General features: G+C 36.3%; 1 protein-coding gene across 1 annotated transcript in view; it reads right to left on the reverse strand.

Moving 5' to 3' along the window:
* Positions 1 to 13,025, reverse strand: part of ZSWIM5 (zinc finger SWIM-type containing 5) — a gene marked incomplete at both ends in the record, with an annotated part of 128,187 nt that overhangs the window by 45,941 nt on the left and 69,221 nt on the right. Inside the window, one exon of the mRNA XM_084244169.1 lies at positions 2,090 to 2,446. Coding sequence (XP_084100295.1) covers positions 2,090 to 2,446 — 357 coding nt within the window. The remainder of the gene's footprint in view (positions 1 to 2,089; positions 2,447 to 13,025) is intronic.

Consider the following 13,025-nt stretch of genomic DNA (forward strand, 5'->3'; position numbering starts at 1 on the left):
AAATCCCATTTATATATATTTTTATGTGTGCTATAAAAATAACACTTGTGTATGGTAGAAAATGCACTAAAACATAAAATAAAAATCCACCTATAATGTCACCAGTCATAGATTACCATTAATTAATATTATGAGTTATTTCCTTTCCAGGAGTAGGTTTGGAAGAGTAGGAAGATGTTCTAAGTGTTTAACAATTCAGCAGAAACAAATATGACTTCAAACATCATCTCTATACTAGTAATTCCAAAATTCTGACTTTTGGTCTTGTTGCAGATTTATATGGTAAACTATATCAGAAATCTTTATTTAAATGTTCTGGAAGCACCTCAAATTTTAATTGCACTCATCTTCCTCCTAAATTTCATTCCTCCCCTTATGGTGGAAACAATATCACCAAATCCACCAATGCCATCCTAGCTAGACATTCTACAGTTCGGTTTTCTCTCATCTTGATTTTCTTCACTCCCTACCCATCTTACACACCTGGATGTTGAATCCAGTCTATGTCACCTCTAAGATATCTCCATTCCCCACCCCACTCCCATTTCCAGTATCATTATCTATATTAGCAATGATTGTTAGAAATAGATTAGGAAAGGCCTTGTGGAATACTATGGAACCTGGGGTAGAAAGTGTGGGATAAACCTCAGGTAGAATTATAGTTGTTCCTGGGGAGAACTGATAATAACATCTCAAGTCAATGTGGCAATTTCAGCCTAATTTCAGATAAATAATATGATGTTAGGTGTAATGAAGGATAAAGGTTGTTTCAGTACAGTAGTAAAGAGGGAAGAGGTTGCTTTGGTGACAATAATAGTACAAAAAGAGACATGCAATACAGATCCTGAACTAAGGTGGTCAGTTCAAGAAAAGTCAAGCGAGCAAGCTATTCTTTAACATTATCACTCAAACAGAAAGAGCTCAGTTATTATACAAACACCACAATTCTGCATATAAAGCAACAGAAGATTATTTCTTCTACTTAGTGAGAGTTCCTAAAAGCCTGTCTTGCTTGTTTTTATTTCTAAGCAATGGTAAGGTGTTTGCAAGTCCTGCTTCGTGCTACTACTTAACTGGGAAAGGCAGGACCTCTGGCACATGGATTACATTATATAGACCATTCACCTGGTTGCATTGTCTCTTTCACACTAGTAACCAAACTTATCTTCTAAAAATAGATAGTATAAGAAAGCATAAAAAAACTTGAGTTCAGAAGTCAATTCAGCCGGGTTACAAATAATTTATTTACTTATAAAATAGAAATGGTTACAGCACCTACCTAACAGGGTAGTTTTGAAAACTAAGTGAATTAACAAATATAAAGTCCCTTGCATGATCAATGCCTATAACATAGTAGACCCTATTAAGCAAAATGAAAAACTGGCCCATATAGCTCCTTTTCTCAAAATCCTTCAATATTTTTCAATGATTAAGACTCTACAACCTGGCTTCATTATAAAATCAAGCACTTATTGCACTTAGCTCTCTTTCCCACTAGATTATAAGCTATTTGAAGGCAGGAACCATGACTGTTTTATGTCCTCAACAATCAGCACTATTGCCTGCACGTGATAGGTATTTAATATATACTTGTTAAATGAATGAGTGAACACAGTATTTTCCCCTCTTTCCCTCCATGCACCTTTCCCTCCATCCACTGTCTCCCCGCCCCATTATATAGCCCACAAACACAAAGCTAACAGCTACTCTTTAGAATTAACTCTGATGCTATGTGGAATCCCAAAACGTTAAGAGAATTTTCTAATCACCTCATTTCACTAAATGACACAAATTATTTTATGCTTTATCTCACTAGTGAATATTCAAGCTCCTGGGGATAGGGATTAAATGGACAAATAAAATCCATAAACTAGATTAATATATAACTCTAACATTCTTTATCCTTTTTTAGCAGAACCTTATGAGGTAGACAATCGTATTACTTTAGGAAACTAAGAGTCACACACAGAGTTGTTAGGATAGAATGAACGGACTAAGGTTAAATGATTACAACTGCAAAAATTCCTCAACCTCTAAACATGTGATAAAGCAACAAAGCAGATTTTTAGCAACAAAAATGTTGAATTACCATTTACTTGGTTGATTTCCGAGTTGGAGGATAAAATCTCATCTGCCAATTTCTGTGCAGTAGGAAGAACTTCTGTGTGGTGGGCGGTGATTAAATACTGAATAAACTTTTGCAGTTGGTCCCTATTCATCTGGAATAGGGTTTCTGAGATAGGAAGACGCAATTTGACTTGGTCTGGTTTACGGATCCTGTAAAGTGAGAGTGCTACCACATGAGCACAGTAGAATATGTCCTTGTTCCCACAGCCACATGTCACTGAAGTGATTTTGCATCGGTCAAAACTGATTGCAACTTTGTAAGTCACCGCTGGTTCAGAAGTAGTGGCCGGCTCAGTTACAGTGCCACTGAGATGGAAGCCTAAGGAAACAAAGATAGTGTTTAGAGATTCTGTAGTAAGAAACTTTGAGATTTTCACTTTGCATTTCGATGAATCAATTCAAAGACTATATTCTAAATATCTCCTGTATACATGGTAGCCTCTGCCATAGTCATGAAGGTCAATGAAATTCAGGTATTATTCTTTTTTTTTTTTAACTTATTACTCTGGAGTCTGAACCTCCTGAACTAATATGAAAACCTTTGTTTGGACACATGTATATTTTTCTGGGGGAACAGTTTGTAGCTTTCATGATAGTCTCAAAAATAGTAAGGAGCACTAAATAGTTAAGAGCCTCTAGTACATTTTTAGTTCTCTGTGGTGGGCAAACACAACTGTACAAATAATATCAGTACAATTTAGTGGAAGGTGAGTGTTATAAATGAAAGAGAAACCAAAACACCATGAGGAAGAACAGGTAGGAAGAAGATAAGGACATTTCTCCCTCAAAACAGTTGCAAAATGATGACTGTGTGGGATACCTTAATTCAAGAAACCTTAAGGAAGGGAAAGCAGAGCTTGGTGCATTAAGACTATGCAGTGTTACACCTCTACCACTAGCACCTATCACCAATAATTTCGCAATGTAGAGCATAGATTTTTTTTAAAAGATTTTTTTAATTATTTATTTATATAAGCACTGGGTACAGTCAGAAGCATGGGAGGGTGAAAGAATTCACCAGAGCCAGAGCAGGGAACAGAACAGGCAGACCGACAAAGTACACTGCTGAGGGGAGCAGCGGGCAGGACAGGAGAGGTCTGTGCACCATGTGGGACCCTTGCCAGCGGCTGGGGAGCAAATCGGCACTGCAGAGGCTGCTGGTAGCTTCGCAGCCCAGCACTCAACTGCTGCGCCACCAGGGGAGGCCCGAGCATAGATTTTTAAGTTACAACTAAATAGGAAAAACTAAAATCAATAGCAAATTCATGCTAGAAATCTTTTTTATTCTTTAAATATAATTCTTCTCCTTTCACAACAATATATATTCAGCTAATCATTCAATTACTCAAACAAGTTTAAGAAGATCTTAAGTATAAGATTGCTAGGCCTGGGCCTCCCTGGTGGCACAGGCGGTTGAGCGCCTCACTGTGAAGCTGTCGACAGCCTCTGCAGCGTGGGTTCAATCCTGGCGGGCAGGGGAGAAACCATATGGTGCGGCAGACCTCTCCTGTCTTGCCCGCTGCTCCCCTCAGCAGTGATTTCATCAGTCTGCCTGTTCTGTTCCCTGCTCTGTCTCTGGTGAATCCTCTCACCCTCCCATACATCTGGCCTATACCCCAGTTCTTGTATAAATAAATAAAATCTTTTTAAAAAATTAAAAAAAAAAAAAGATTGCTAGGCCTAAGGATGCTAACAAAGAGGAACATCAAATATTTGTTAAATACCCACTATATTGAAGAACTGTATTGGGTATTTTTAATAATTTATCACAAAAGCCTTATGAAGTTAGCATTATATTTTATTTTAAAGGTGTGTAAACTGAGGCTTATAAAGGCTAAATAATTTGCCCAAGGCTCCTCAGCTAGCAAGTGCAGCTAAAGAATTGCAGACACATACGCAACTAATTACAATATGATATGCCAAGTAGTATAGTAGAGACAGGAACAAAGGAGGGGATAATGTGAGATTTTCCAGTTTAACTGCATTGTACACTATGAATAGAGAATCAATTTTAAATAGTCTTATATCTGTTGGAGAAATACTTGCCAAATAATAAATGGTGCATACGTAAGTCTTAAGAGTTATCATTGTGACCTGGAAGAATTAAAAAATGCAGAGAAAACTTCCCAAAGTTCAAGTTTCAAATAATTATGGTTTAAGAAAGACCGAAATTTACAAGCATATTCATAAAACCTGGCAAAATTAACACCACATTTGATTTTCACATTCAGGTCCAAATCAAAGAAAGGTGTACATTTCTGAAACAATGAAGATTAATTTCCAGAGCAAGAGAATAATAAAATTTAATTTTCTAAATCCACAGAGTCTAGATATATATTCTAAACGTCACAGAGGTTTTTTTTTTTTTTTTCCTCAAACTAAACATAGCTGCAGACTTAAAACATTGTTTAGAGCAAAGTAAAAAAGTTACATTCGACTAAGTATGCTTTCACTTTAGATCTAAGGAAAACAACCACAGGATTGAGAAGGAGCTCCTTCCCAAATCTATAACCATTCACATGGCCAGTAGAGTTATATAGCAGAGAACGCACTGCACCAAAATTAGGCAGCCAGGATTTCCTATTTACTATGTAGGCTGGGCCACTCATTTTACAACCCTGAGCCTGAACATCCCCCTCAGTAAAGTGGGGATAATAATACTTGCCCTGCCTAGCTCTCAAAAGTGTTTTGTACAACTGTAAAAAGTCCTAAAGATTTATTATTCATGTGTATATGTAGTTATTGTTAATGGAGCCTCCATGACAAGGGAATTAAGACAACTTTCCCAATGACCAAGTTTCAGCATAGCTGAAAACCAGGTGCTAAGAAAGCAGATTCTTAATTTCTCTCAGGCCACTTAGTAGTATTTAGTACATTCTTAAAAAATGACTAAAGTTCTGATGAAAAGAGATCCCAAAGAATAAGACAGTGATGGCAACATGTTAAGAGCTTAGTTTCCAAGCCTCTGAATCTAAAAGGGATGTAAAAATATTTCTGCACTTGTCCCACAGCAATTTCTGAGTCCATTTCTCTCATTTCTTCCAGCATGAGTAAGAACATGATTACACTTAGGCCAAAAACCGCCATCAATGAGTATCTTTTTAAGATGTAAGTTCCATGAGGGCAGGCTGTACTAGGCATCACTATAAAAATAAAATCACTCTGGTAGTGGTATGAAAGAAAGATTGAATTACAGCTTCCATGTTTTTAAGATAAGAGTTTTGTTAAATGCACCTATTGAGCTGATCATGATTTTGATCCTTCATATTATTAATGTGGTATATCATGTTAAGCATCCTTGCATCCCTGGAATAAATTCTACTTGATCATGATATATGATACTTTTAATGTGTTACTCAAGTTAGTTTGCTAATATTTTGTTGACAATTTTTACATCTATATTCATCAGGGATACTGGCCTGTAATTTTCCCTTTTTGTGATATTCATCTTGTCTTACTCATCTGGTTTTGGTGTCAGAGTAATACTAGCCTTGAAAATATCATAGGGATGTAATATGTAGCATGGTGATTAAAATTAGTAAATACTGTAGTATACATTTGAAAATTGCCAGAGTAAATCTTAAAAGTCCGCATTACCAAAAAAAAATTAATTTGCAACTTTTTTATGATGATGTCTACTAACTAGATTTATTGTGGTGATCATCTCACTGTGTATACACATATAATGCCATTAGGTTGTATTTCTGAAACTATTACATACATGTTAGATATACCTCAATTAAAAAAATATGAGCAGCTGGTCTAGATGACTTCCACAGTTCATTCTAACATAGGTATATTATGATATAGTGACTATCACTGAATCCCCCATAATGTGATATTATACAGTAAAGCTCTCTTACTTAGCCTGTTAGTCTTACCTTGGAAATACTTTCACTTAGTGTCTTCTTCATCAAAATGGGGTTCTTTGCCTAGTAGTATTCCATCTAAATTCTATAGTGTGGGGCCTCCCAGGTGGTGCAAGAGGTTGAGCACAGCTCTGTGAAGCTGTCCGCAGCTTCTGCAGTGCGAGTTCGATCTTCAGTCAGAGAGCTAGCCACATGGCGCAGCAGACCTCTCCTGACTTGCCCGCTGCTCCCCTCAGCAGTGTACTTTATCTGCCTGTTCTGTTCCCCGCTGTCTCTGGTGAATCCTCTCACCTCCCATGCCTCTGGCCTGCACCCTAGTTCTTGTAATCATAAATAAATGTATCTTAAAAAAATAAATTCTATAGTGTGGGTGAAAGTTGAGATTTTAATATTAGTTGAAATATTAATATCCTAATTAATAATCAACATATTATTATCTTTCCTAGAACCAGGGTATTTTGGGGATTTAAAGAGAATAAAATAATAGCTAACCTTTATGAGTGTCTCCTATGTTTTAGGCTCTGTTTTAAGAACTTTATGTACTCTGCTTTAGTATTTTAACTCATTTAATAGTCACAACTCTATGAATTTGATAGTGGATGTAATAACTTCTATGTCAATTTGATGAGGGTACAGAGTCCAGTTATTAAATCTAACACTAATCTAGGTGTTGCTGTGGAGGTACTTTGTGATGTGGTTAGCATCTACAATCAGTTAATGTTTTTAACTAAAGGAAATTATCCTCAATAATGTGGGTGGGTCTCATCCAATCAGATGAAGACCTTACCAGCAAAACTGAGGTTTCTCTGAGGAAGAAGAAATTCTGCTTCATGACTTCAGATCCTGACCAAAAAATTTCTAGCTTGCTGGTTTGTCTTACAGATTTCAGACTTGCCAGCTCCCATAATCATGTAGGTCAATCCTTGAAATAAATCATATATAAAAATCATGATTTATCTGCCCATCATCCATCCATCCATCCATCATCTAGTGATTCTGCTTATCTGAAAAACCTAACTTATTACTATTACTATTCTGAATTTATGTATGAGAAAACATAATTTGCTGAAGGTCACTGTAATAGTAAATGGCAAATCCAAGATTCACTTCCAGACAGTTTGTTTCAAAAGCCCATATTCTTAACTACTGCACTACACTTTCTCTGTATAATATTGTGTTGTGGCAATAACACATTTAACTTTATAAACTATAAAAAAAACAGTTAAAACATTACTAGAAAATAACTTTCAGGTTTATTGCAATTCTAAAATTTCAGTTTTCATAGCATTGGCAATGGTTTTAATCCTTCTGGGTTAATCTGGAATTAAAGACAAGATGTCAACTACCAATCAAGGAGTCCACCACCTGTCTGCACAGTAGGTCACCGTTAAAACAACTGAGAAACTTTCTGCAAAATGTTTTTCAAAAGTTAATGCTGGGCCTCCCCGGTGGCGCAGCGGTTGAGCGCTGGGTTGCGAAGCTGCCTGCGGCCTCTGCAGCGCCGGTTCAATCCCCGGCTGCTCCCCGGCCACCGGAGGAGGGTCCCACATGGCGCGCAGACCTCTCCTGCCTGCCGCCCGCTGCTCCCCTCAGCAGTGTACTTCGGTCCTTCTGCCTGCCCTGCTCCCCGCTCTGGCTCTGGTGAATTCTCTCACCCTCCCGCGCTTCTGACTGTACCCAGTGCATGTATAAACAAAACAAACAAACAAAGAAAGAAAGAAAGAAAGAAAAACATGCCTCTATAAAAAAAAAAAAAGTTAATGCTTATGGCCCATTATGCTGTTGGGAACATGTTCATTTGAGCTGGGTAAATCTTAGGACTCCCTCAACTCTATTGACACTGGTTATAGCTCATGATCCAGGCTTAAAGCCCATTTGAAGGGCAGGAGGCTCTGTGAAAGTGTCCTTGCTGGAATGCCTTCTTCCCTTCATATATCTTAGAATGTAAACAAAGAGTTTCAAATATTGGTATTCCTTGCCTTACTGCAACGTAGTAACATTTTTTAGAAGTCTAATACCTCCTGAGAATAGGCTGAATGTAGTGCAAACATAACTGCCATAAACATGTCCATCAATAATTTGCTGATTTAAGCAAACACCTAGAGGTCAATTATTTACTGAAAAATAATAGCTCCAGAGAGACTTGATTAGATTCAGGTTTTCTGGTACAATTACCTTGCAGGTAGTGTTGCATACTTCTTATACTTCACATCAGGAGACACATAATGCTCAGTGGTCTTTTTTGTGTGCTGTTAGGACTGATTAGTGGGTAAGGTATTATTAGCCCAATCCATACATTATAAAGTTCCTTGGGAACTATTCACCTGTTTTAATAGTTATCGATGACCATTGCTTCAATCTGTTATTTCATTAGGGTGGCTTTATTTTTTTATTTAAATTTTGACTTACCTTCTCTGACTATTAATACCCTCATCTGTAAAATAAAGGAAAGTGGTCAGCTCAGTGCCTGGGATACACAGGGTGCTAACAAAAAAAGTGACACAAAAATTGCTTAGAGCTCATTGAGAAAAGCAACCACTTTATAGACAAAGTTTTCCTAAATACCACCTTTGTGGTGATCATCCACATTTCCCCAAAATACAAAGAGAAAATGTATATATTGTGTGAGCATCATATTTATCAAATATTCAAATGTCCTCAAGTTATTAAAAACAGATGAATGAAATCAAAAGCCAGTAGAAGGAAGCTAATAACAAAAATTAGAATATAAATAAACAAAACAGAAGTAAAAAGACAGATCACATGATTAATGAAAATGAAAGCTAGTTCTTTTAAACAAAATACACAACCCCCTTAAACTCACTAAGAAAGAAAACTAGTAAGCAGAATAAGAAATGAAAGAGAAATTATAAAAGATATCTCAGAAAAAGAAGATCGTAAGAGCATCTTTATACCAATGAAATTACTTGGAAGAAATGGACAATTTCTTAGATGCATACAATTTTCCAAGACTTACAGAAAACCTGAAGAGATAAATTATGAGTTAGAAAATTGAAACATTAATCAACCATTAATCTCCCTAGAAACAAAAGCCCTGAACCAGATAATCTCCCTAGTGAGTTCTACCAAATCGTCAAAGAAGAACTAATACCTAGTCTTCTCAAACTGAGGAAGAGGGAATGCTTCCAAACACACTTTATGAGGCCAACATTAATCTGATACCAAAAGCACTCAAGGACTTCATAAAAAAGAAACTGTAAACCAGTACCTCTGATAAGTACCAATGCAAAAATCCTCAACAAAATCTTAGCAAGCCAAATTCAACAACAGATTAAAAGGATTACAATAATACATCACGACCAAAGTGGGATTTATTCCAGGGATGTAAGGATGGTTCAATATATACAAATCAATCAATGTATTTCACCATATCAAAAAAAAAATCAAAGGGAAAAATTATATGATTATATCAATAGATGCAGAGAAGGCACTTGACAAAATTCAGTATCCATTTATGATTTAAAAATTTTAGTAAAATGGAGATGGAAGAAACATAACATAATAAAGGCCTTATATGCCAAACCCATAGCTAGCATCATACTCAATGGTGAGAAACTAAAATGTTTAAGATCAGGTACATGATAAAGATGTCCATCCTCACCACTGATAGTCAACAGAGCACTGGATGTCCCAGCTAGAGCAATCAGGGAAGAAAAAGATAAAAAAGGAATCCAAATTGGAAAACTATAACTACTTGTAGATGACATTAGAAACAGAAACCCTAAAGATGTCACTAAATAAAACTAATTAGAAACATTAAATCATTATAGTAAATTGGCAGGCAATAAAATCAATATGTAAGTCTGCTACATTCCTATATGCAAACAACAGAATAGGAGAGAAAAAGAAATCAAGGAAAAAATCCCATTTACTGTAGAATCAAAAAGTATTAAATACCTAAGAGTAAATGTATAAAGGAGGTAAAAGATCTACTCAATGAAAACTAAGACACTGCTAAAATACACAGAAGACAAAAGGAAGACATGCACGGATTGGAAAAACTGACTTTAAAATTTCCATCTTACCCAAAGCAATATATCAATCCAAAGCAATCCCTATCAAAGTTTCAAGAGAATTCTTCAAAGAAACAGGGAAAAGATTTTTGAAATTTAATAGCTAAAACAATCTTGACAAAAAAGGAAAGGAATGGTGGTATCACATTCCCAGACCTCAAACTATACTACCAGGTTTTAGTAATAAAAACAGTATGGTATTAGAATAGGAATAGATACACAGACCAGTGGAATAGAATTAAAAGCCCAGAAATAAACTTACAATTATATGCACAGTTAATCTATAACAAAGGAGCCATAAATATACAATGGAGAAAGGAAAATCCCTTCAACAAATAGTGCTGGGAAAACTGGATAGACACATGCAGAAACATGAAACCGACCCCTTTCACACTGCACACAAAAGTTAATTCAAAATGGATTGTAAACTTAGATGTAAGACCAGAAACCATAAAAGATATAAAAGAAAACATAAAGAAAACACTCCACATTGGCTTTACGCATGCCTTTTGGGAAGTCTCCAACAAAGAGAATAAAAGTATAATAAATGAAATAAGGTATAAAAAGAAAATAAATGGTGTATATAAGACTAAAAAGTTTCTGCACAGTAAAAAAAAAAAACTATCATTAAAATTAATAGATATGGACCTCCCTAGTGGCGCAAGGGGTTAAGACGCAACCTATGAAGCTATCTGCAGCCACTGCAGCACAAGTTCAATCCCCAGCCAGAGAGGAGACCCACATGGCACATCAGACCTCTCCTGACTCTTCCGCTGCTCCCCTCAGCAATGTATTTCAGTCAGTCTGCCTGTTCTGTTCCCCACTCTGTCTCTGGTGAATCCTCTTGCCCCCCACACCTCAGGCCTGTACCCCAGCTCTTGTATGCATAAATAAATCTTTAAAATTAAATTAAATTAATAGATATCCTACCAAATGGGAAAGAATATTTGCACATTCCACAAGAAGCTAATATCCCTGTTATACAAAGAACACATATAAAAAGAAAGCACATAACCCAATCAAAAAATGGGAGAAGAGCTAAATAGACACTTCTCCAAAGAAGACAAAGAGATGGCCAACAGGCACATGAAAAAATGCCCATCATCTGGTTTAACATCAGAAAATCAATCAACGTTATCCAACACATCAACAAAAAGAAATATAAAAACCATATGATAATATCAATAGATGCTGAGAAAGCTTTCGACAAAGTGCAACACCCATTCATGATAAAAGCCCTTGAAATTCTTGGGATACAAGGAACATACCTTAACATCATAAAGGCCATCTATGACAAGCCAACAGCCAGTATCATTCTCAATGGTGAAAAGTTGAAAGCAATTCCATTAAGATCTGGAACAAGACAAGGATGTCCACTCTCATCACTGCTTTTCAATATAATACTGGAAGTCCTAGCCAGAGCAATAAGACAAGAGAAAGACATACAAGGAATCCAAATAGGAAAAGAAGAAGTCAAACTATCACTATTTGCAGATGATATGATAATATACATAGAGAACCCCAAAATCTCCACAGAAAAACTAATTCAACTCATCAATCAATTCAGTAAAGTGGCAGGATACAAAATCAACACGCAAAAGTCAGTAGCTTTCCTATACACAAATAATAAATCTGAAGAAGGAGAAATAAAAAAAACCATCCCTTTTATTATCGAAACAAAAAAAATCAAATATTTGGGAATAAATCTAACAAAAGAGGTAAAGGACCTATACAAAGAAAACTATAAAACACTGTTAAAAGAAATAGAAGAAGACACAAAGAAATGGAAAGACATCCCCTGCTCATGGATTGGAAGAATAAACATTATTAAAACAGCCATCCTACCAAAAGCAATATACCAATTCAATGCTATTCCAATCAAAATTTCAATGTCATTCTTCAAAGAAATAGAACAATTATTGATGAAATTCATATGGAATCACCAAAAACCCCGAATAGCCAAAGCTCTACTGAAAAAAAAAGAAGGAAATGGAGGCATCACACTCCCAGACTTCAAACTATACTACAAAGCCATAATCATCAAAACTGCATGGTATTGGAACAAGAACAGACATACAGACCAATGGAATCGAATAGAAAATCCAGAAATAAACCCACAGATTTATGGTCAACTAATCTTTGACAAAGGAGCAAAGACTATGCATTGGAGCAAAGAAAGTTTGTTCAATAAATGGTGCTGGGAAAACTGGGTCGCTACATGCAAAAGAATGAAGCTTGACCACTACCTCACACCATACACAAAAATCAACTCAAAATGGATTAAAGAACTAGACATAAGACCTGAAACCATAAAATACATAGAAGGAAATATAGGCGAAACACTACGGGATTTGCACATCAAAGACATCTTTACAGACACATCACCCAAAGCAGTGATAGTGAAGGCAAAGATAAACAGCTGGGACTACATCAAATTAAAGAGCTTCTGCACAGCAAAAGAGACAATAACAAAAACAAAGAGAAACCCCACCAACTGGGAGAACATTTTTGTACCCAACACTAATGATAAAGGACTGATCACAAAAATCTGCAAAGAGCTGATGAGACTCAGCAACAACAAAGAAAATAACCCAGTCAAAAAATGGGCAGAAGAGCTAAAAAGAAACTTCTCTGAAGAGGAAATGCAAATGGCCAACAGACATATGAAAAAATGTTCAACATCACTTGTAATCAGGGAAATGCAAATCAAAACTACCATGAGATACCATCTTACACCAGTGAGAATGGCACATATTAAAAAAACTAGCAACAGCAAATGTTGGCGAGGGTGTGGAGAAAAAGGAACTCTCCTGCACTGCTGGTGGGAGTGCAAACTGGTCCAACCACTATGGAGAGCTGTGTGGAGATTTCTTGATCTACTAAACATAGAGCTTCCATATGATCCAGCAATTCCACTCCTAGGGATTTACCCAAAGGACACAGAAACATCAATTCCAAAGAACACCTGCACCCCTATGTTTATAGCAGCACTATT

Source organism: Talpa europaea (assembly GCF_964194135.1).
Source record: "Talpa europaea genome assembly, chromosome: 9".
Classification (NCBI taxonomy): domain Eukaryota; kingdom Metazoa; phylum Chordata; class Mammalia; order Eulipotyphla; family Talpidae; genus Talpa; species Talpa europaea.